The 25,508-nt window shown below is 47.2% G+C and overlaps 1 protein-coding gene across 13 annotated transcripts in view; it reads right to left on the bottom strand.

The window, feature by feature from the left end:
- Positions 1-25,508, bottom strand: part of ZNF185 (zinc finger protein 185 with LIM domain) — a 396,414-nt gene that overhangs the window by 121,290 nt on the left and 249,616 nt on the right. For all 13 annotated transcript variants that reach the window (XM_075572684.1, XM_075572683.1, XM_075572693.1 and 10 more), the window contains 5 exons: positions 24,409-24,489; positions 14,052-14,159; positions 13,363-13,440; positions 11,433-11,549; positions 9,628-9,744 (listed from right to left, as the gene is read on the bottom strand). In XM_075572684.1, coding sequence (XP_075428799.1) covers positions 9,628-9,744; positions 11,433-11,549; positions 13,363-13,440; positions 14,052-14,159; positions 24,409-24,489 — 501 coding nt within the window. The remainder of the gene's footprint in view (positions 1-9,627; positions 9,745-11,432; positions 11,550-13,362; positions 13,441-14,051; positions 14,160-24,408; positions 24,490-25,508) is intronic.

The raw sequence follows: 25,508 nt of genomic DNA, 5'->3' as shown, positions 1-25,508 counted from the left end.
CCTTCTTTGTATCATCCTGTTATCCCTTGGGTAATACACCATTGCAGGTCCCCTGCATGTTTTGTCTTTTTCTTTTCTCCTTTTCCTCAGGTCAAAGCTCATCAGAAGAAATTACAAATCCACTCATCTCAACCTCACCTCAGCGCCAGAAAAGATCATTTCCAGCCTTCAATCCATTTCTGGGTAGAAGATACCAGAATAATCTTTTTAAGGCAGCTCCAGGACTACCCATTGGACTCTGTATCATAAGGTTTTTTATTATCTAATACTGTATTTGCACAAGCGCTGATTACACACCTATCATTTTACCTATTGGAATAAATTGATGCTGGAACCAGTCGTCAAAAAGGCTCCCTGTTACCCATGCCTTACGGTTGGACTTCCAAATCACTGGAAGGGTGCTCTTTGCATAACCCTTGAATGCCCTAGGGTTTTCTGCATGATAAACAAGCAAAGGTTTTAGCTTGAAATCACCTGCAGCATTTGATCCAAGCAGAAGAGTCAGCCTGTCCTTTGCAACTTTAAACCGGGCATAGATTTTTCCTCTTTTGCAATGTAGCTTCTACTGGGCATTTTCTTCCAGTAGAGCCCAGTCTCATCAACATTGAACACTTGACGTGCGCAATAGCCACCGTCCTCTATAATTTTGGCCAGTGTAACAGGGAAGGTTTTAGCTGACTCCTCATCCGCACTAGCAGCTTCCCCGGTCACTTTAATGTTATGCAAGTTTGCCCTCTCTTTAAACCGCATAAACCAGCCCTTACTTGCAGTGAACGTTTCCTCAGTGGTCCCTTCTCCATGCTGTTGCTTAATCTCCTCATACAGACTAAAAGCCTTGGCCTGAATTAAGGCTAAACTAATGGGCACATGATGCTGGGATTGATCTTCCAGCCATATGATGAGGAGTTTTTCTACCTCAGCAATATGCCCAACACGTTGCCTTATTGTTGTACCTTGCATAGGTGCTGAGCTCTTGATCTGTTCCAAGATTCTTGCCTTGTCTTTGATTATTGTCACAATAGTTGTGCGAGGTATATCCAAGGCACGTCCAATTTCTGTGTTCGTCTCTCCTTTCTCAGAGCGCTTTATTATATTTTGCTTGGCCTCCAAAGTTATAGATTTTCTATTCCTTTTTGGAGTAACAGTACTTTGCTTTTTGCTTTGATCAGCCATGGTTTAGGGCCTAAAATACACCACCAAACCTTCACACAGACTGTTCAGAATGATTTCCCTAGCCTGCAGCCGTCTGGTTGTTCATTTGTAGCAATTTTTTAAAGCGCCGTAAGAGCGTCGGATAAGCCGTTCGGGCGTCGTAAAAGAGGCCATAGGGATGCATTGACAAGCGTCGGATAAACCGTTCGTCGTAAAACGAAACGTCGTAAAACGAGGACCGCCTGTATACTTTATGAGAAAATATTGCACATCTCTTTTATGGTCACATTTCATCCACTGAGCAGGATAACAAATACATTGGCTGTCCTAGGATATGTTCTATAAACATAACATACACAAATTAATCACTCCCTATGTGCCTAGAAGGAGATATAATCTACTTAGTGGTGGCAGAACTTTGTTAACCAATTTATCAAGATCTCTGGAATCCAATCCTTATGGCCAGCATTCCAATTCCTACCTCCACCGTGCAGTTTACAGCAAATAAATATACCATCTGTGAGCACATTCACATGTCTCAGACAGGTCTGCAACCCTGTCTTTCTCCATTATCGCTTAGCAAACGATAGAGAAAAGAAAGAATTGCCGGCGCCAAATCAGTCCTTTAAATAATAATAAATCCGAATAAAAACCAAACCGTCTCTTGCAAAGTCCCAAAAGTGTCAGGACAGTAGATGGTAAAAGCAGTAAAGCTGAAGATCGCTCAGGTGCTCCTCTCTGATGATAACTGGAGCTCCTTTAGGGATTGCCTCGTGTGGGGGATGAATGTTGAGTCGCACGAAAACCAGAACTTCCTGGTGGATGTGACGTCACACACTGCGGTGTCACTGAAATCGATGCTCCTCTTCCTCTCCTTTCCCCCCACAGCCTGCACAACTGCTGCCAATATCCTCCACAACCAAACAGACAGCTCTAAAAACAGAATAATCTCCCAACGACGTTTCATGCACATACGTGCACTTCTTCAGGGGTACTGAAGAAGTGCACGTATGTGCATGAAACGTCGTTGGGAGATTATTCTGTCTTTAGAGCTGTTTGTTTGGTTGTGGCGGATATTGGCAGCAGTTGTGCAGGCTGTGAGGGTAAAGGAGAGGAAGAGGAGTATCGATTTCAGTGACACCGCAGTGTGTGACGTCACATCCACCAGAAAGTTCCGGTTTTCGTGCGACTCAACATTCATTCCCCACACGAGGCAATCCCTAAAGGAGCTCCAGTTATCATCAGAGAGGAGCACCTGAGCGATCTTCAGCTTTACTGCTTTTACCATCTACTGTCCTGACACTTTTGGGACTTTGCAAGAGACGGTTTGGTTTTTATTCGGATTTATTATTATTTAAAGGACTGATTTGGCGCCGGCAATTCTTTCTTTTCTCTCTGGTTCATTTTCTGACTGTACAGTCAGTATTTGCCAGGCTGCCTGCAATATTCATTTCAAGTATTGTTGTTATTATTATTTTTTTAGCGCTGTTTTGCACCGTCTTTTTTCATTAGCTTAGCAAACGATGCTTCCAATGCTGCCAGGGATTCTGGGTAATGACATGCAAATGAGCACTCAGTGTGTCACTTTTTACTTCGTATCCATTTTAACAGTGGGTTCACTCCTTAAACCCAGACTGTGCTGAAAAGCGGTGAAAATACAGCCGGTGTAGCTTTATAGGGTTCCATGTTAAAATGGATAAGAAGTAAAGAGTTGTTAATTTGCATGTCATTACCCAGAATCCCTGACTGCAGTGGAAACATTGTACAGTATGTTCAGTGATAATGGGGAAAGACAGGGTTGCAGACCTGTCTGAGACATACAAGTGTACCCATAAGTGGTATTTTTATTTGTAATTCCTATACTAGTTCCAAACATTTCCACTATTCACCTCCACCCGGGTTATTTTGCCTGCCAAATGATACAATTTGTAGAGCTCATCATAGAATAACTGGGCAAACAAAGTGTACAAATTATTTGTCTAAAAGTTTGGCTTGTAGCAGTTGTCCTTTCTGCTGACCTAGACACAGCTCTCCTATCATCATCACTGTAACAATGAGATTCCAAACATTTTGTAATGGCAGCACTGCGGGTTTAATTAGTAAAGGTTATTACATGCTGCTCTCAAATGATGCTTTAACCATTTGGAGAAAAAGCTGATGATTTAGTCCTGCAAAGATCTTTATAAATATCTCTGATGGCATCTTCACTATTAATCAATATTATAGGCTAAAGCAGTAAAATTCCGGGCATTATTGAAAACCCTGCTCTCTGATTGGTTAAAATTACGGACATTATCCAATCAGTAATGCCCGGAATTTTAGCAGCTTGCAATGTGTAATTTTCAATGTGTTTATATCCAGCCAATCAGCTTTCAGAACAGCTGAGACAGGTCAGGGGATTGGTCAGAATGAAGTAATAGCTCTGAGACAAGGCAGGAAGTATCAGCCATGGGTTGACTCCTCCTGCTCCCAAGCTGACTGAGATTTTCTGAGCAGATTCAGGAAGAGAGTCTGCAAAGTTTAGTACAGCTGTGCGCAAACTGAGGTGTGTGCCCCCTTGGGGGGGGATGCCAAATTATTGTGGGGGGCGCAGGCTGTGCGGCGAAACCTGGGGGCGGGCAGAGCAGTGCACAGGCGGCCAACCATCTGACAAGCTCCATGCTGCTGCTCCCTGTGCTTGCAGCGGGGGCGGGGCTTCTCTCTGCACACAGACACAAACCATCCTTCTCTTCCTGTCTGTTTACTCGCTCCAGTGTTCAGCAGCAAGGGGGGCCAGAGCATGCAGTACAGTAGTAGTAATTTCAACTGTGGGGGAGGGAGAGAAGGGGGGGAGTGTGTTGTGATTGAGTGTGTGTTGTCTGTGTTGGTTGTGATTGTGGTGTGTGTTGTGATTGTGTGTTGGTTGTATCTGTGTTGTGATATGTGTGTGTTGTGTCTGTGTTGGTTGTGATTGTGTGTGTTGTGATTGATTGTGTGTTTGTGGTGTGATTGAGTATGTGTATGTTGGTTGTGATTGAGTTGAGTATGTTGGTTGTGATTGTGTGTGTGTTTGTGTGTTGAGATTGAATATGTGTGCTGTGTCTGTGTTGTGATTGTGTGTGTGTGTGTATGGGTGTTGTGATTGAATGCAGCGGTGCACAAACTGGGGGGCGTACGCTCTCCCAAGCTAGGTGCTTGGGGAGACAAACAAAATTGACTTTGAAGCATGCTCAGCAGCAGTCAATGCGCACACACACACAGCCACACGCGAACACACACAGAAATAGCCCCGATCCATGCCCCCCCCCCCCCGCTCGTGCTTGCAAAATTATGCAGGACACCTTGTGCTCATGTTTGGAGAGTTAGTGATGTGACCGCTCTCAGCGGTGGACGCAGCCTAATTTTGAAAGCACAAGCTGTTGAAATACATATTTAGACATATTAGTATTTACATTGTATACTGTTTAATAAAGGTTTTTTTTTTTTCATGTGATTTTGATTACATCAGGCAGGAGGGGGGCGAGAAATGTCATGGATGAAAAGGGGGGCTCAGCATAAAAAGTTTCCTCACCCCTGGTTTAGTAAGTAGCTGCATTTTTTATTGTGTGTGTGTGTGTGTGTCAGTAGCATTGTTTATGGGTACAGCAGCAGGGTGTGTGTTGTGTTGTGCTGTTATATGTGTGTGTAGCAGCAGTTTGTGTGTGTGTAGATTAGCTGTGTTGTGTGTTTAGAGCTGATGTGTGTGTGTATAGAGCTCCAGTGTGTGTGTGTAGAGCTCCAGTGTGTGTGTGTGTGTGTGTGTGTGTGTGTGTCAGTGTCAGCAGCAGTGTTCATGGGTGTAGCATGTGTGTGTAGCAGTAGAGTTTGTGTGTGTAGCAGCAGAATTTGTGTGTGTAGAGCTGCTGTGTTTTGTGTGTGTAGAACCGCTGTGTTGTGTGTGTGTAGAGCTGCTGTGTTGTGTGTTTGTGTGGAGCTGCTGTGTTGTGTGTGTGTGTGTGTGTAGAGATGCTGTATTTTGTGTGTGTGTGTAGAGCTGCTCTGTTGTGTGTGTGCAGAGCTGCTGTGTTGTGTGTTGTGTGTGTGTGTGTAGAGCTGATGTGTTATGTGTGTGTGCAGAGCTGTTGTGTTGTGTGTGTGTGTGTGTGTGTGTATGTAGAGCTGCCGTGTTGTGTGTGTGTGTGTGTAGAGCTGCCGTGTTGTGTGTGCGTAGAGCTGCTGGTTTGTGTTTGTGTAGAGCTGCTGTGTTGTGTGTGTGTGTGTGTGTGTGTAGGGCTGCTGTGTTGTGTGTGTAGAGCTGCTGTGTTGTGTGTGTGTGTGTGTACAGCTGCTGTGTTGTGTGTGTGTGTTGGGCTGCTGTGTTTGTGTGTGTGGAGCTGATGTGTTGTGTGTGTGTGTGTGTGTGTGTGTGTGTGTGTGTGTGTGTGTAGAGCTGCTGTGTTTTGTGTGTACAGAGCTGCTGTGTTGTGTTGTGTGTGTGTAGAGCTGATGTGTTATGTGTGTGTGTGTAGAGCTGATGTGTTATGTGTGTGTGTGGAGCTGCTGTGTTGTGTGTGTGTGTGTGTGTGTGTGTGTGTGTGTGTGTGTGTGTGTGTGTGTGTGTGTGTGTGTGTGTGTGTGTGTGTGTGTGTGTGTGTGTGTGTGTGTGTGTGTGTGTGTGTGTGTGTGTGTGTAGAGCTGCTGTGTTGTGTGTGTGTGTAGAGCTGCCGTGTTGTGTGTGTAGAGCTGCTGGTTTGTGTGTGTCTAGAGCTGCTGTGTTGTGTTGTGTGTGTACAGCTGCTGTGTTGTGTGTGTGTGTGTAGGGCTGCTGTGTTGTGTGTGTAGAGCTGCTGTGTTGTGTGTGTAGCGGTGCTGTGTTGTGTGTGTAGCGGTGCTGTGTTGTGTGTGTAGCGGGACTGTGTTGTGAGTGTAGAGTTGCTGTGTTGTGTGTGTAGAGCTCCAGTGTATGTGTGTGTGTGTGTGTGTGTGTGAGTGTAGGTGTGTGTAGGTGCTGTGTTGTGTGTGGTGTGCTGTTGTGTGTGTGTGTGTAGCAGCAGTTTGTGTGTGTGTAGATCTGCTGTGTTATGTGTTGAGCTGCTGTGTGTGTGTAGAGGTGCTATGTGTGTGTGTGTGTGTGTGTGTGTACACAGAGGGGGCGGCAGTATATAGAGATCTGCAGTGTCAGCGTTATAGAGGTGGTTTCTTGTATTTACCAATTTATTTTAATTAAAAAATCTATTTAACTATAAAAAAGTGTATTATTTATGAAATAAGCCTACATTTAGCCTATAATAGTAATAATCTCCAAATAACAGGACATTACTGGCCAATAATGCCCTGGCTGGGTTAAAGTCCCTTGGCTTCGCCTCGGGCCTTCAACTCTTCCAGCCAGGGCATTATTGGCCAGTGATGCCCTGTTCTTCGGGGATTATTACTTAAATAATGATATCCACAAATAGAATACTTTAGCTAGTGTTGTTGTGATAAGAGGAAAATCCTTATTTTTCAATTGGTAACTAATCTGTCTCCTTTATAACTACAACACTGGCAAAGATTGAGATTTTGCAATTGAAAATCATGTTTCAAATCTGTCTCCTGAATAATATAAAATCCATTATGCCGCCAATAAGTTTAGATGAATATTGTGACGGTAGGGGGTAACAGGCTCTCAAATAAAGGTTAAGCCCATTTTTGGTTACAAGAAAATAACCAGGGTTGGCGCTCAAGAGGAGATAGTGCCACAAAGAAATAATCCAAATTAAAACAGTGAAATAGTGACACCCTCTGGTAACCAGGGCTCACTACAAGAAAATAACCCACAAAAGTGCAATAAACATATATAATAAAACTAAAATGAATAAACAAAGGATACCCACTCAACCTAGACAAGATGGGAAAGTCTTCGTTTCCCCTGGGATGTAGTGGGTAGAGGTGACAAGGGAGTGGGACACCATGCACATGTAAAAGAGAGATCACAAAAATAGTACAGTACTGTATAGCACAAAAATGATAATCCTATGAAATTCTGCAAAGGTTATACTCACAAGCAGACAGTGAGTAAAGGCATTTCACACATAAAGTGTACACGAACAGTAGTCCCACGTAGAGGGGCGTCTGGGGACCAGGATGGGATGGATAAGGTGCACTACAGCAGAGGACAATAACACACGATAGCACGAGCTGTGCAACAATTTAATGAATTAAAAAACACTTCACAAGTGCTCACTTACAGAGTATAAGAAGTTATCAGGCAATAAGGAATCAGAGGTACAGGCATATGATGATCTCACCGCCCCTTCCTCTCCAGGAATCGCGATTAGGTTTGGAATGGAGACGCTCTGCCACAGGTGCTCCTAATTGAGGCCGCAAGAAGCAACGAACAGCTCAGCGTCTCTCCTCCACGTGTCTTGGTATCTGCCTCGATTTGACGCGTTTCGCTAGAGAACTAGCTTCATCAGGAATCGGCCTCAATTAGGAGCACCTGTGGCAGAGCGTCTCCATTCCAAACCTAATCGCGATTCCTGGAGAGGAAGGGGCGGTGAGATCATCATATGCCTGTACCTCTGATTCCTTATTACCTGATAACTTCTTATACTCTGTAAGTGAGCACTTGTGAAGTGTTTTTTAATTCATTTAATTGTTGCACAGTTTGCGCTATGGTGTGTTCTTGTCCTCTGCTGTAGTACACCCTTTCCATCCCATCCTGGTCCCCAGATGCCCCTCTACGTGGGACTACTGTTCGTGTACACTTTATGTGTGAAATGCCTTTACTCACTGTCTGCTTGTGAGTATAACCTTTGCAGAATTTCATAGGATTATCATTTTTGTGCTATACAGTACTGTACTATTTTTGTGATCTCTCTTTTACATGTGCATGGTGTCCCGCTCCCTTGTCACCTCTACCCATCATTTTTGGTTACCCCTGACCCGTGTATAAGGGTTCAAGAAAGTTAGCTCTTGAGCCCAGTAACATTGTATGCTTCAACTGTACTTTGCGTAAATAAAGTATTTTTTTGTGTTTTTACCTTTACGGGCATGCCAGCGAGTAGGGATTGCTATGGGGATGAGTTTCAACTGGGATTTTGCTGAGGAATTGTTGTTAGAATGTGCCTAGGTAGTCGGGGTCCGGAGTTCTCAGTTCCCGATAAAATGTACAAAGGAATCAGGCTTGATTCTCGGATTCATGTAGGCACATTGTCCCGGCAATATCTCCCCATGAAAACGCAAGCGCGACTCACCACTAGGGTAATCTGCTTCAGCATAACCCAGAAAGGTAAATGGGGCACAGAGATGAACAAGTGTCCCTGTAGCTGAGGGGAACCTTAGATTAAGGGAGGTACCCCAGCTAGTGCCCAGGTGACTCAGAACCTGTATTGGGTATGTGGGTGCCCAAACCATAGATAAGGTTGTGGGGGACTAAGAGTCCAGACTAAGTCCCAAAAGATAGTGTAAGGGGAATAAGGCTGATAGGAATACAAGTACATCTTTCTATTCTATTCCCCATACCAAGAGACTTAGGAGTTTATTAACCATGCATTATTAATATACTGTAATGCACTGTAATGCACTGTAATGCACTGGGACTTTCGGAACCGATGCCCAAACAGACTGCCAGGGCTAACCCATAGGAGTCAGTAAGTCTGCTCGATATCGGAGTTCAAAGTAGTCGAGGATGCAGGAGGTGTGGAAGCCATTTGGGTGGCAGGGAAGGGATCAAGTACCCAAGTCCGGGGAACAATGGAAGTCATCTGGGCTGCCATTTGCTCTGCCAGACCTAGTGGAGCCTTAACCAGCAGGTGGCATTGAGATAGCCAGGGACGGAGGTGGCAAACTTGCGCATGTCCCTTGGCAATTTCATATTTCCTGCTGACCTGGCTTTTCATACCGGCTTGGCTCTGATTGGCTGCCGAGAACGTTCCCACACGATGATTGGCGGCTGAGTTTCATGAGTGAAGCTCAGAATACTATAAAGAATGTCTGAGCCAATGAGAGCGGAGATTCCAAGTAGAAAGAGCGTGGGCGGGCTTTTCAAAGTTGCTCTTGCACGAATAGCAGAGCAACCGGCTTTGATTTCAAGCCAGAAAAGTCTGCCTGCCGGATTCTAAGTCCCTACTTTTGCAATCAAGTTATCAAAATCGAACGAAGCGGCCATGGCTGGTATTTGATGCCGATTTCGGTTCCAGAGGATCGATGGTACTGTAGCTCGTGGTCAAGAAAGTCCGTTCTCAGAAGAGAAGTGAGCGGTGGCGTGTGGAACTTCACGCCGATTTGGGAACCAGGAGATTCCGGGCTAAGTCCCGGTCAGGGTCAAATTCCTTGCACCTAGGAAAGTCTAGTTTTTTACCCCAAGTGTGTCTTTTCATCTGTATTTTGTGTTCTGTTGTGTGTAAGCGATATTGTGCGAATAAACTACAATTTATTTCATTACCTTGTTTTGCTCAGTGAATGATCCCGGTTAAAAAGGTGTAAATTGCCTGGTCTCCTGTGACAAATATTCCCTGTGTATCTATAAAAAAATACCTTTCATCTCTGAGAACAGTGATCTTTCCATGTCCAGGTTTGATGTCTGGGTTTCTAGTCTCTGTTACACTTGTAGTAGTCAAGGAGGTCAGTTTGGGGATGTCTGAGTTATTGTTCCTACGAAGAAAATATATTACAGTATATACAAATAATGTTCCCATTAGAGTGTCTACTTTGCAAAATCTATTGCTTGTATCACATTTTGACTTCACCTAGCTAAGTCTAACATATCTTTCATCTTCAGAGTTTTTGTGACTGGATTGGTCTTGGAGAGATGTAGAGTGTCTTGTGGATAGTTATTCCCTATAATGGGCCAATGTGTATGCAGTTGCACAGAAGCCATGGAGACCTCATGTATCTCTTTTTAATGTACAATATCTTCCTCCCTCTCTGCTGCCCTTTACCTGTACATCCCCAATGGGTATAAAACACCCCTAAAGACGTGCAAACAATATCTTCTTGTTTAAGAGAAATGTATCTTCTGTATGTACAATCCTCACTTTTTTTCTAGCTCTGATGCACCATCCTAATTCCAAGACAGCACAAGGAAAGTAATGTCAAAACCTCAGTCTGCAATAGATTTATGACAAACTTGCACTCTAAAAAATCCAACAAATATGGGGATTATATGAAAAAATATTGCACATCTCTGTGACGGTCACATTTCATCCAATGTGAATATTAACAGGACAACTACTGTAATACATTGATTGTCCTTGGAAATTTTCCATAAACTTAACATACACTAATTAATCACACCCTACAGCAGGGGTGCGCAAACTGGGGGGTGCAACATTTTCTATGGGGGGAGGCACTTACAGAAGCTCCGTGCGCTTCCCCACAACATTTAAATTAAATGCCAGGGGAGTGCATGAGGCCTCTGTATGTCCCTTACCTTGTCTTCGACGGCTTCTGGTGACACGGCAAATGATGCCGTGGGTCACATGACATTGTAAAATCAGAAAACCACAGAGAAAAAGGTAAGGGGGGGCATGAGAAGGAGTGCAGACAAAACCATTTGCGCACCCCTGTCCTACAATATGTGTCTACTCTAGAACAAGACACTAGAGCATTTAACCACATTTTTGAGCCAATTATGTACTTAGTGGTGGCATCATTTTGCTAAACAATTTATCAAGATCTCTGGAATCAAATCCTTATGTCCAGCATTCCAATTCCTACATCCAAACATTTCCAACTAACTGCAGCCCACTTCATGTCCCTGCTCTACCCACTATTCACCTCTACCCTGGTCATTTTGCCTGCAAAATTATACAATGTGTAGAGCTCATCATAGAATAACTGGGCATCCAAAGTGTACACATTTGTCTAAGAGGTTTACTTGTAGTAGTTGTCCTTCTTTTCAGCTGATCTAGACACATCTCTCCTATCATCAATGCACAATGAGATGCCAAACATCAGCACATGCCCCACAGCATTATGCCTGGTTAAACAAAAAAACAATGTACAGTAGCAATGGACTGTGATGTATTTTCACATTTGTATTACATGTTGCTCTCACTTGTTGCTTTAGCCATTTGCGGAAAAAGCTGATACAGTCCTGCAAAGAGCTCCATAATTAGTTCTGATGGCTTCTTCACTACTAATCAATAATAATTATACAGTATCTACTGTACAAGTAGAATAAGTTAGCCAGTGTTGTTGTTATAAGGAGAATCCCTATTTATCTATTGTTAACTCTTCTGTAACGATTAACGATTATTTTTCGAATCTGTGTGTTAAAAAACCATTATGCAGCCAATAATGTTCGATGAATATTCCCTGTGTACCAATAAAAAAAATACCTTTCATCTCGGAGGACAGTGATCTTCCCAGTTCCTGGTTTGGTGTCTGGTTCTCTAGTCTCTGTTACACTTGTAGTAGTCCAGGAGGTCAGTTTTGGGATGTCTGAGTTATTGTTCCTACAAAGAAAATATATTATATATAATTATAGGCTAAACCAGTAAAATTCAGGGCATTATTGAAAACCCTGCTCTCTTTATCCACAGTAATACTCTGAATTTCAGCAGCTTGCAAAATGCAGTTTTCAATCTGTTTATTTCCAGCCAATCAGCTTTCAGAACAGCTGAGACAGGGGGGATTGGTTTGAATTAAGTAAAAGCTCTGCGACATGGCAGGGGATTGGTCAAAAAGTATCAGCCACGGGTTGACTCCTCCCCCTCCTGAGCTGACTGAGATTTTCTGAGCAGATTCAGTTGAATTGGAGGGGAGGGGGATTGGGAGGGGGGAGGGGGATTGGGAGGGGGTGAGGGGGATTGGGAGGGGGGAGGGGGATTGGGAGGGGGGAGGGGGAGGCGGAGCGGGGGAGGGGGAGGGGAGAGAGACTGCAAAGAAGTAAGTGTGTTGTGTATAGAGGTGCAGTGTTGTGTTGTGCTGTGTGTAGAGCTGGGGGGGGGAGAGTGCAAAGTTTAGTAAGTGGCTGCATTTTTGATTGTGGCTGCAGTGTGTGTGTGTTGTGCAGTTTGTGTGAGTGTAGAGCTGATGTGTGTGTGTGTGTGTGTGTGTGTGTGTATAGAGCTTGTGTGTGTGTGTGTGTGTGTGTGTGTGTGTGTGTCAGTAGCAGTGTTTATGGGTGTAGCATTTGTGTGTACTGTAGCAGCAGAGTTTGTGTGTGTGTGTATAGAGCTGCTGCTCTGTGTGTAGAGGTGCTGTGTAGTGAGTGTAGAGGAGGTGCTGTGTTATGTGTCTAGAGCTCCAGTGTGTGTGTATGTGTGTAGAGGCATTGTGTTGAGTGTGGTGTGCTGTGTTGTGTGTGGTGTGCTGTTGTGTGTGTGTGTGTGTGTGTACACAGTGGGGGCGGCAGTTCGTGGATATAGATATCTGCAGTGTAAGAGTATATAGAGGTGTTTTCATGTATTTACCATTTTATTTTAATAAAAAAATCTATTTAACTATACAAAAGTGTCTATTATTTATGAAATAAGCCTACATTTAGCCTATAATAGTAATAATCCCCTCAGAACAGGGCATTACTGCCAATAATGCCCTGGCTGGGTTGAAGTCCCTCGGCTTCGCCTCGGGCCTTCAACTCTTCCAGCCAGGGCATCAAGAGTTCAGAAGCACAAAGCACACTCTTAGGCCTGGGACATAGTGCCTTTAAACAGTGCTGAGGCTCAGGGAAAGCGGTGCTTTCCCTGGCCGTACACAGCGCGTCATCAGGGGGTGGGCCAGTGACGTCACGGAGCTGGTTCGCCCTCATTGGGCGAACCACTCACGTGACCGGCCCTGCGCTCCGGCAAGCGGGGAAATGTCAAAACGCCGTCAGACACACGCTTCCCCAAGTGTGCTGACGCATGTGCGAGCCCCTGCTAAAGCCGCTCTCATTGCGGCTGCAGGGGTTCAGTGCCGAGCAGCAGCACGGCTCAGCGCATAAGCGCTGACCATGTCCCAGGCCTTAGACCATCTCCCCCTCCACTTTTTCGGAGGAGATGGGAAGAATAAATTAATAGCAGATTAGTGGAAAGAACGAAGGTGACCCGTCCCTATCCCCATTTTACTTATTTGGGTTTCCTTATTTATTTACAATGTTAATGTCTGGATTATGATTTACTACATCATAGTATACAAAAAAGCGACATGCAAGTTCCATATTGTATCTGTATATGCACTGTGTACCCCTATAGTCCCGATCTTGTTTTTCTGTACCCCATTCAAAAAACTACAAATAAATAAAAAGTAAAAAAAAAAATGATTACATCCATCCATAGATAATACCTTTCATTGCTGGTTTCAATGGTCCTTGTTGTTGACCTGCTTTCTGCTGTAGTCTTTGGCACTTTGTTATCATCATCACTGTAGCAAATGAATAGAAAGTCGAAATTAGATTTTGATGTACAAAATAACTGTACCTTTTTTACTTTTAAGGCCTGCAGTAGCAAGAAGGATAAAGAAGCAATACTGTATACTAATGAAGGTTGTGTACACTATTACATATTGCTCTCATATATTATTTTAGCCATTAGGTGAAGAAGGCTGATTACAAGGTTCTGCAACAACCTGCATCATTAGCCTTGATGGTTCTTTCACCAGTTACTCATAATAAGCATGGAAAACCATTTTCTATATTGGTGTCTGAAGCCCCTTATTTATTGTGATAGTATTAGTTTGCATTTTTATGAGTGTTTAAAACATGAAAATCAGTGGATAGATATAAAACATATCTGTAGTCAACTTACAAATAACATTCCCGGGAATTCCATCCAGATGGATTTTTCAGTTTTTTGATGACTTTATCTCAAATTCATCAAAAGCAAATGTCTAAACGAAAATCCTTTTAATCACAGTGACATCCCTAATTTATCCAGAAAAACGGCTATTTTTTTACCAAAAAAGTATAAATAAGTAACAAAATAAAAGACGTACAAGTTTATCTATGACCCGTGTACAACAATAAAATAGAATACCTTCCATCTCTGATGACAGTGACCTTTCCAGGTGCAGTTTTGATATTTGGGCTTTTTGGTCCTGTTGTCCACGAGGTCAATTTGGGGATGTCTGGGTTATTCTTGCCACTAAGAAAGTAAAATCAAATTTATTGATACCACTGATGTATGATTTAATACATCTATAGAATAAACAGGGATATCAAGAAAGCTCAGGCACAAAAACACAGAAAAAAAACTTTTATGTGGGTCAGTGAAAGTTACATTTATCTTAACCTGCAAAAAACCTACACTGTGGAAACAAAAAAAGCTGTGTGTGCTGTGCACGCGCATAGTAAGTGAAACTTCTTTGTCTTTTGTCACAGAAATTGTATTTGTGATGGTGATGTTTTCAAATGTAGCCTGGTCGTCCCCTTTAGCTCCCCGGTTCACCATTGCGAAGGCAGAGAGGCAGGAAGGCCCTCTAGAGGTCGCGCAGGTGCAGTTACGCATAGCGGCGGCCATTATAGCTTCGCACAGGCGCAGTAAAGATAGTGCACGCGTCCCAATGCTAAAGAGGTCCTGAGTGGACTTCAATTTCCAGCAGCCTCTGGGGTCTGTCCTTTAACCCACATCATGTGCAGCCATCCAGCAAATAGGGTTTGCAGCTTCTCCTGTGGGAGAAGGATACAATGTTGCAGGGACCACGCTAGTCAGTTGGAGCTGGGAGCAGGAAGGTGGAGGAAGTGTGTAAGGAGCAAGTGGCTCTTACACTAGGCCAGGTTACCCCCAGGCCCCAGGTAGGTCCCACTCCCCACTAGGTTAGTGGGTAAGTCATAGGGAAGGCCCCTTAGGTAGGCACCCTGCCCTTAGGTGTGTGTAAGGCCTGGGACATAGTGCTTTGATCCGGGCTGAGGCGCGCTGAGGCTCAGGGAAAGCGGTGCTTTCCCTGGCCTTACACAGCGCGCCATCTGTGGGCGTGTCGGGGGCGGGTCTGAGGGCGGCCCAGTGACGTCAAAGAGCTGGTTCACCCTCATTGGGCGAACCGCTCACGTGACCAGCCCTGCGCTCCGGCGAGCGCCAAATTTCAAAACTCCGTCAGACACATGCTTCCCCAAGCGTACGGACGCGTGCGCGAGCCCCTGCTAAAGCCGCTCTCATTGCGGCTGCAGGGGCTCAGTTCAGAGCAGCAGCACACCTCAGCACGGATGCCCGAGGCCGAAGTCTAGTCAGTGGCACAGCTGCAGTGCTGTGTGCTCTGACTAGAAGTGACAGTGTGGCTTTGTAGTGCAGCCACAGCAGTTAGTTGACTGTGTCAGTGAGAGGCCCCTCATAGAAAGAACGGGGGGGGTGTTTTCTAAGGTATTCAGTGTGTGTAATATCACCAGTGCCAGTTGCACGTGGTGAGCTGCCAGAGTCTGGGATCAGACAGAATCTACAGGAAGAGATCTTCTGCATGCAGAGACTAGGGTAGAGGTATACCCCAGGGCCGAGTTAGTCCCCTGAGACACTAGAGGATACTGTATGTGATAGGGACTGCCTTAAGACAGGGACTCCTTCATCATATCCAGAAGAGGAAGAGACATGCTGCAGGACAGTGCCTGAATGCCCGTGCAGCCTGAGTGCAGAAAGAGTATCCATTCCTGCAGAGAGCACCGCAGTGCGGCGTGGGATCACTGTGCGGTGTTGCTGAGTCCAAGGATTATCCTGATCAGGAGCAGTGATCAGGGAGGTAGTAGAATAAGTGCACCACCGGGCCCCAACACAGGGAAGCGCTATCCCTCACACTCACACTCTCTTTATGGTTGTGGACACGCACATTATTATCAAAGGAACTGAGGGTGATGTGATGATGGTGTGAGGATTCTGGAGTCACGCCGCTCACGGCGTGCTCCTCACTTACCTGCAGCTCCGTCTGGGTCTCCCGCGGCGCACATGGACTCCGGAGGCAAGCCGCCGACAGCTGTTCCTCCTATGCGCGCGCGCGCACGTCTTCCTCTCTCTTCTGCTCTCGGAGCAGGGCGTGGGTCCGCGCACGCAGCCGATGGCACTGATTCACGGAGGCGCGGCCACACGGAGGCGCTCCCGCCTCTTAAAGGCACAACACCTCTTTTGATGGCCATCACCAAATACAGTCAGGCTGCTGGGCTTTATGGCTCCTCCCCTGGGACTCCTTCTGGACCTATACCTGCTGTAACCTGGCCTTTCCACACACCTCCACCTTGCTGCGCTGCTATTGGATCCTCTCTCTTATATATACCTTGCAGAGTCACTGACTCGTTGGCTGAGCATAGAACCAGTTGTTCTCACCTCTCTCTGCCTCCTTATTCTAATTCGCAGACTTCCTTGTGAACTGAACCGGCTTCCGCTACGTCTTCCTGTACCTCTGGCATCCCGAACTCGGCATACGGCTACACGACTCTCCGCACCTCTGGCATCCCGATCCTGGCTTACGGTAAACGACAACGTCCCTCTCTCTAACCCCGGACTTGGCTAACGGCCTCTCTACCTACCGTACCTCTCCTACCCCGATCCGGAATCCCAGACCACTCTTCAATCAAGACGTGCCCTCGTGGCTGTGGGTGGCGTTATTTCCTATCCCACCTCAGCACCGCGGTCCCGTCTCGTTTGTGGTGAGCACATCCTTACATTATGCTCAGCCCCCCAAACATGGACCCCGCTGAGGTGGAGCGCACTTTAAACGCCCATACTGCTCTGTTTTCCAGACTAGAGACTTATTTAGACCAAGCAGATAAACGGACGGATACGTTGCAGCAAAGCGTCCATGCCCTTACTCTTCAGGTTCGAGCCCTCACTCAGCAACCTTCACCCGTGGCAGCTCCTGTACCGGCTAGTCCTGCTCCGACACCTCCGTCTGCCCCGGAACCACGAATTCCACCTCCCAGACACTATGCGGGGGATCCCCAAGGATGCCGGGGTTTCATTAACCAATGTCTCGTCCAATTTCGTCTCTCTCCCTCTCGCTTTGTGTCTTCTGTCTCCAGGGTTGGTTACATCTACTCCCTTCTCACCGACCAGGCACTGGCGTGGGCCTCCCCCATTTGGGAACAACAGGGTGCTATCACACAGGACATCGATCTCTTCGTCGAGGAATTCCGAAGAGTCTTCGATACTCCCGCACGGAGGTTAACGGCAGCTTCTGCTCTTCACCACATAACCCAGGGAGATCGTTCGGTTGCCGTGTATGCAGTGGAGTTTCGCACTCTTGCTGCTGAGACAGGTTGGAATAATGAGGCCCTATCTTCTGCATTCTGGCAAGGTCTGTCTGAAACCCTAAAGGATGAGCTTGCCGCGCGAGATCGTCCCACTAACCTGGAGGAGTTGATCGCTCTGTCCATTCGTGTGGATCAGCGTCTGCTGGAGCGGAGATACGAGCGTTCTCATTACCGTCAACGGGTTTCAAGAACTCTTGCTCCCTCCTTCGTGGCTCCGTTACCTCCTTCCGGGGACATTCCAGAACCCATGCAGTTGGGAGGCAACAGGCTGTCTCCTGCTGAGAAACAGCGTCGGCGCAAGGCCGGTCTTTGCATGTACTGTGGCAATTCCGGTCACGCTGTACCCCAGTGTCCTCACAAACCGGGAAACGCCAGCTCCCAATGAGATCCCGGAGAGTTTCGTTGGGAATATTGACACTTTCTCCCATTGTCCAGAGCATCCTTCCCACCAGGATAATCTTGCCCATACACTTTCTGGAGAGGGGTTTCACACTCAGGCACAAGCGTTCATTGACTCCGGTTCTGCAGGTAATTTCATTGATGAGACTTTTGCTAGACTGAACAATATCCCTTTGATCAACAGGAGTCCGCCGGTAGGACTGGAGGCCATTGACGGTCGACCGCTTAAACCAGCATTTATCACGCTACAGACGGTGCCTCTTCTACTGCAGTTCGTCAACGTCCATACGGAGATCATTACCCTCGATGTAATCCACACTCCTTCTGCTGAGCTGATTTTGGGTCTTCCTTGGCTTCAACTTCATAATCCTCGCATCGACTGGACGGATCAGGAACCCATCCAGTGGGCTCCTTCTTGTGCCAAGACATGTACCCAGATTTTCCAGAGAATTGGTGGATTGTCTACCCTATCTGAGAAGATTAACTCCTTACCCTCTGTGTACTGGGAATTCCGTGATGTATTCGACAAGGCACGTTCCGAGGTTCTACCTCCGCACCGTTCTTTTGATTGTCCTATTGACCTACTTCCGGGCGCACCTCTTCCCAGGGCAAGATCCTATCCTCTCTCTCTCCCAGAGACAAGGGCCATGAACACTTACATTGCTGAGAACTTAGAGAGGGGTTTCATCAGAAAATCGTCTTCCCCGGTCGGAGCAGGCTTCTTCTTTGTCAAGAAAAAGGACGGTTCTCTCCGCCCATGCATAGACTACCGGGGTTTGAATAATATCACTCGTAAAAATCGCTACCCTCTGCCTTTGATTCCGGAACTCTTCGACCGTCTCCAGGGAGCAACTATCTTTTCTAAGCTGGATCTAAGAGGTGCCTACAATTTAGTAAGGATACGAGAGGGGGACGAGTGGAAGACTGCTTTTAACACCCATGACGGCCACTACGAATATCTGGTTATGCCGTTCGGTTTGTGCAACGCACCAGCAGTTTTCCAGGATTTTGTCAACGAGATTTTTCGGGACATTCTGAACTCATTTCTTATTGTTTACTTGGATGATATCCTCATTTTTTCTAAATCCACTCAAGAACACATCAAACATGTTCAACAAGTACTGTTACGTCTTCGGGAGAACCATCTTTTTGCGAAGCTGGAGAAATGTCAGTTCCACCTCAAATCAGTGGCATTTTTGGGTTACGTCATCTCGGACTCCGGTTTCAATATGGATCCAGAAAAACTTAAGGCTATTCTGGACTGGCCTCGTCCGACTACTCTTAGAGCCGTGCAACGCTTTTTAGGTTTTGCAAACTATTATCGACGTTTCATCCGCAATTTTTCGTCCACCGTATCTCCCATAACTGCCCTCACCAAGAAGGGTGCAGATCCTTCATCTTGGTCGGAGACCGCCATTAGGGCGTTTGATCTGCTAAAAAGGGCTTTTGTGTCTGCTCCCATCCTCACCCACCCAGATCCTAAACTCCCATTTACCTTGGAGGTGGATGCATCGGACATTGGGGCTGGGGCTGTTCTGTCCCAGAGAACATCTCCCTTAGCCAGACTGCACCCATGTGCGTTTTTCTCGAAGAGATTTTCGTCCGCTGAACGGAATTATGATGTCGGGAATAGAGAGCTTTTGGCAATCAAGTTGGCTTTAGAGGAGTGGAGACATTTCTTAGAGGGTACTGAGACACCCATTACCATTCTGACGGATCATAAGAATCTCCTCTACCTAGAAGGGGCACGGCGTTTGAACGCTCGACAAGCCCGCTGGGCTTTGTTTTTTTTCACGATTTAATTTTCTCATCTCCTTCATTCCTGGCTCCAAGAATCTAAAGGCGGACGCCCTATCGCGACAGTTCCTGGCGGAGGACAGGTCTGAAGAGCAACTTGAGTCTATTATTCCTTCTAGTTGTATCCTGTCCGCTAATTCGTTTGATATCATGGGCAAGATTCAATCCGAACAGTCACGGACTCCTGAGGGACTCAAGGTTCCGGAGGGAAGACTCTACACGGCACCTCAACACCGCAAGAAGGTTCTCGAGTGGTGTCATTCCTCTAAATCAGCAGGACACCCAGGGATACGGAAGACCAACGACCTGGTTCAACGTACCTTCTGGTGGCCAGAGAGGGCTAAAGATGTGGAGGAGTTTGTAAAGGCGTGTAGTATTTGCGCTCGCAACAAGGTACCTCGGGTCAGACCTGCTGGGCTTCTGCTACCTTTACCCATTCCAGACCGTCCCTGGAACCATATTTCTATGGACTTTATTGTAGAGCTTCCAGAATCCAAAGGAAAAAATACTATTCTGGTGGTCATCGATCGTTTTTCCAAACAGTCGCACCTTGTTCCTTTGAGGGGTCTACCGAATTCCTCCAGGCTGGCAGATGTCTTCATTCAGGAGATTTTTCGTCTTCACGGAGTACCTTCTACCATTGTCTCGGATCGTGGGTCTCAATTCGTGTCGAGGTTTTGGCGTGCCTTTTCCCAGAAGTTGGGGATTTCGCTTCAGTTCTCTTCTGGGTACCATCCACAGACCAATGGGCAGACGGAGAGGGCCAACCAAAACCTGGAACAATACCTTCGATGTTTTATAACTGATACACAGGAGGACTGGGTGGATCTGCTTCCATGGGCCGAGTTTGCTCTGAACTCTCTTCGCAATGATTCTACCCAAGAATCTCCATTCTTTATAAATTTTGGATTTCATCCGTCTCGGTCACCTTTCTCTTCTCTCTCCTCAGGGGTACCAGCAGTGGACAAGCACGTCGCTCGCCTGAAGGTCTTATGGTCCAAGATTCAGGAGAACTTAAGGGTGGCTACAGGGAGACAGAAACTCCAGGCTGATCGACTTCGACGCCAAGTGCCGGAGTTCGCCCCAGGAGACAGGGTATGGCTCTCGTCCAGGAATATCCGTTTGAAGGTTCCTACCATGAAGCTCGCTCCCAAGTTCCTCGGTCCCTTTACCATAGTTAGGAGGATTAATCCTGTGGCTTACGAGCTACGTCTTCCACCTTCTATGAAGATACCTTCGGTCTTCCATGTGTCCTTACTTAAACCAGTGTTTCGGAGTCCTCGCTTTTCCAAAAATACTTCTTCTCCACGTCCGATTATGATTCAAGGTCAACAGGAATACGAGGTGCAGTTTGTCCTGGATTCTAGAATTTCCAGAGGAGGAGTACAATACTTGGTTCACTGGAAGGGGTTCGGACCAGAGGAACGTTCATGGATTCCTCACCGGGATCTTCACGCACCTCGTCTTCTACAGGCTTTTCATCGCAAGAATCCCTCCAAGCCTTATCATGGTCGCCCGGAGGTCGCCCCTGAAGGGGGGGGTACTGTGAGGATTCTGGAGTCACGCCGCTCACGGCGTGCTCCTCACTTACCTGCAGCTCCGTCTGGGTCTCCCGCGGCGCACATGGACTCCGGAGGCAAGCCGCCGACAGCTGTTCCTCCTATGCGCGCGCGCGCACGTCTTCCTCTCTCTTCTGCTCTCGGAGCAGGGCGTGGGTCCGCGCACACAGCCGATGGCACTGATTCACGGAGGCGCGGCCACACGGAGGCGCTCCCGCCTCTTAAAGGCACAACACCTCTTTTGATGGCCATCACCAAATACAGTCAGGCTGCTGGGCTTTATGGCTCCTCCCCTGGGACTCCTTCTGGACCTATACCTGCTGTAACCTGGCCTTTCCACACACCTCCACCTTGCTGCGCTGCTATTGGATCCTCTCTCTTATATATACCTTGCAGAGTCACTGACTCGTTGGCTGAGCATAGAACCAGTTGTTCTCACCTCTCTCTGCCTCCTTATTCTAATTCGCAGACTTCCTTGTGAACTGAACCGGCTTCCGCTACGTCTTCCTGTACCTCTGGCATCCCGAACTCGGCATACGGCTACACGACTCTCCGCACCTCTGGCATCCCGATCCTGGCTTACGGTAAACGACAACGTCCCTCTCTCTAACCCCGGACTTGGCTAACGGCCTCTCTACCTACCGTACCTCTCCTACCCCGATCCGGAATCCCAGACCACTCTTCAATCAAGACGTGCCCTCGTGGCTGTGGGTGGCGTTATTTCCTATCCCACCTCAGCACCGCGGTCCCGTCTCGTTTGTGGTGAGCACATCCTTACAGATGGACATGTGGGTGAGGGGATGGTATGCATTCAGGGTGATGCAATGTTGTTCATATGATGTAATGATGTATTGATTTTATGCAAAGAGAGTTTCATTGAAGTTATCGTTCATGCACTGTAAATACTGTTTATTCACATTGTGTGTATTTACTGTATGGTTGTTCTGGTGAGGGCACACTCCCACCACGTTGGGATCCCTCATCAGTGGAGGCGCTGCACCGAGTGTAAGTACACACCCCAGGTTCCCCGTGGCGGAAGCTCAGCCCACCTGGTTGCCAAACAGGTACAGCACCACACTGATAAGTAGTCAGATACACCTACCCACCTCAAAATCACTTAGGGTGGAGGAAAGAGGACTACATAATTAAAAATCAAAACACAATTTCAGTTCCAAAACACAAAGAAGTTTGACTGCGTGTATTAGCTATTTGCACGTCTATATTTATAGTAACTGAATTCCTTGGGTGTGTGTGTGTCTCTCTCTGTGTCCTGCCCCCCTCTCCTGACTCTCTCCACCCCGACGGAGCTGCGGATACGGGGGCTCTGTCTGAGTCTCCCCCCCCGGCAGAGCTGCGGGCTGTGTGTTCTGCGGCACCCAGCCCCCCTGCGGAGGTATGTGTGTCAGTCAGTGTATATGTGTGTCAGTCAGTGTGTGTGTCAGTCAGTTTATGTGTGTGTGTCAGTGTGTGTGTATGTGTGTGTGTGTGTCAGTCACTGTGTGTGTGTGTGTGTCATTCACTGTGTGTGTGTGTGTGTGTCAGTCAGTGTGTGTGTGTGTGTGTGTGTGTGTGTGTGTGTGTGTGTATGTATGTGTGTCAGTCAGTGTGTATGTGTGTCAGTCAGTGTATGTGTGTGGTATGTCTTTCTCTGTCTGTGTCCTCCCCCCACCCCCGACGGAGCTGCAGACACGGGGGGCTCTGTTTGAGTCTCCTGAGCAGCTCTTTTCCCCCCTCCAAAGTTACATGACCAGAGCAGCTCCACTCTCTTCCCCCTGGCGGAGATGCGCACACGGCTGCAGCTAGCACACACGGCAGAGGTACAGGGCCATGGGGGTATGGGGTCACTGACCCTTCATAAGGAGCCTGAGCTGGGTGTATGGGTCATTGGTTCTTGTAAGGTCTCTTTGCACTTCCCCTGTATGTAGGGGGTCTCCATTGTACCCCCTCCCTAGTCTCCCCCCTCTCCCCTCAGCAGGCCCCCACACTATGTTGTATTACCTGTGAGGACCACTGTCCCACGGTATGTGGTTTTCACGGCCTACCCCTCCCAGGCTTCATAGCAACCGCAGCCATCTTGAATTTTCCAGGCTCTTCCCTTTTCCCTTTCAGCCTCAGCAGCCGCTCTGCGGCTGCACAGCTCTCCACCTCACCAGGCCCACTATTTATGAACTTTAGGCTTTGGTCCCGCTGCGTCGGCGGCGCGCGGCCGCGTGCGCGTTTCTCACCTGCAGGGGTTTCCTCCCGAGCCAGTCCCAGTCCCCCCTCACTGCACACTCACTACGCGCTGTGACGCGTCAGCTGCCAGGGGATGCAAGAGAATTGCGATCCCGAGCGGTTACGCATCACGTGGTGCGCTTGTGAGCCTATCAGCGGCGGGAGCTGGAGCTGTCAGCTTCCAAAAGGTAATGTGCGCGTGTGTGTGTGTGTGTGTCGATGGAGGGATCAGCTGTGAGGGCATGTGTAGGGCGGGGAGCTGTTTACCTTTCAGTCGACAGCAGCACCCTCCTGCAGCCCGGGAGACCGACCCCCGCTGCAGCCATCCGCTGGGGGGGGGGGGCGGTGTATCGGACGGGAGCTGTGGAGGGGGGTGTATCGGATGGGAGCTGTGGAGGGGGGGAATAGCACAGAGAGCAGCAGAGGACATGTGGGGGGTCCCTCCTGCAGCCCGGGAGACCCCCGCTGCAGCCCAGGAGACCCTCGCTGCAGCCCTCTGCTCAAACCACGCCCCTCCCGGCCGCCACTCCCGCTCCCTACAGACCACAGATAGCGGTCAAGTGTCTTTCCACGCGCCGCCTGTATGCAGTGCGGGCGCGTGTTCTGAGGCAGCGGGGCCTTAGTATTACATTGGAGACCGAAAAGACGCGTCTCCGCCTTGTGCTCTCAACAGATCTGCGCGCATGCGCAATGCACAGCAATCGCGCAGGGCAGCCATCTTTAATTTGGGCAAACCTTCGGGTGCGTGGGGGGAATGGCGCCGCTGCCAGTCGCTTCTGCGCATGTGTGCCGTCCATCAGCGGCGCCATCACAACTGTGCATGCGCGGCATGGCACCGACCGCGGGCAGCGGGGAACGGCGGCTGTTAGGAGCGGTGTATCACCGCCACCACCGCATATGTGATCGGCCGTGTGAGGGGAGTGGCGCCCGTTAGGAGCGGCGCCGGTGGCGGGGGGGGCGGCGCTGGAGAGATGGAGACGTCACTTCCAGTTCACATTTCGTCTCCATCTCTCCAATTTTGCCCTATCAGAATAGGTGCCACTAAAGAAGTTTCACTTCAAAAAACAGAGGATTTTTGCGCAGGGTTAAATGGAAAACTCATTTACAAGAGGCCCACAGCAGTTAGGCAGCCTTTCTGTATCCTAGTGTTCTGTAGGAAAATGAGAAATATCAAAGTTCAATATGTTCCATTACCCTCCATTTCTGGTTGTACTGCTTCTGGTTGTTGTTGATCTGGTTTCTGATGTACTCTTGGGCACTTCTTTGTCATCGTCACTTAAGAAATCAAAAAGAAAATGAGACTGACATTTGTATATACAATATAATTATCCCTTTATTTCTGATCCCTCCAACACCAAGATGGACATAAAAAAAACCCAAACTAAATATGAATAAAGGACAAAGCACTGGTGGTGCACATAGTATTTTATATATATGGTAAAGAAGATGCTAAAACTACTGCAAAGATTTTCATATAGCGCTGACAGTATACACAGTGCTGTGCACAGAATTTTGCAGGAACAATGAACTGTTACCTTGTAAATCTAATTTTGCTGTCTGAGGCACAGGGAGATTAAGTGATTTACCCAAGATCACAGGAGCGGACACTGGGATTTCAGCTGGGTTTACATGCATCAAAGGCAGTGACTTAGTACTGCGCTGCTACTCCTTCAGCCCAAACAAAAAAAGTTATCTATTGGTGCTTAAATCTATTACTAAATGGTAAATAAGTGACTTATAATAAGTGCTTAAATAATAGTGAAAATTCAAACTCTTAAGGTAAATATGTGATATAGTGAATAAATATATAAAAATAAGGTGCAGCTTCAACCCTTCATGTAGATTGCTTTTCCTCAATCCAAAAGTGTCAGGTATCCAGAATGTTTGTGGGGAGCGCAGTTATATACGTATATGGAATGTATATATATATGTATGTGGAAAGAAAAATACAAGCAATATAGCGCAAATATGCCTTTCCAAAAAATTGGATATTCAGTAAGTTCTTAGTAGAATCCAGAGAAATTTGTACTTACAAATTTGCCAAAGTACACATGTACATAATGGAACATTGAAAGCGCCCGCGGCGCCGAAACCGAAGGAAAAAAGCCAGCGTCTGCACGCGCTTTTAAAAATCCTGTGGTGGCGGCCGCAGGAGACTAAAGGCGGCCGCCTCTGTACATGTGTACTTTGGGAAATTTGTAAGTACAAATTTCTCTGGCTTCTACTAAGAACTCACTGAATATCCACTTTTTTGAAAGGCATATTTGCACTATTTTGCTTGTGTTTTTCTTTCC

The sequence above is a fragment of the Ascaphus truei genome, chromosome 16 (assembly GCF_040206685.1).
Source record: "Ascaphus truei isolate aAscTru1 chromosome 16, aAscTru1.hap1, whole genome shotgun sequence".
Taxonomy (NCBI): domain Eukaryota; kingdom Metazoa; phylum Chordata; class Amphibia; order Anura; family Ascaphidae; genus Ascaphus; species Ascaphus truei.
This window is presented reverse-complemented; position numbering and strand designations above follow the sequence as displayed.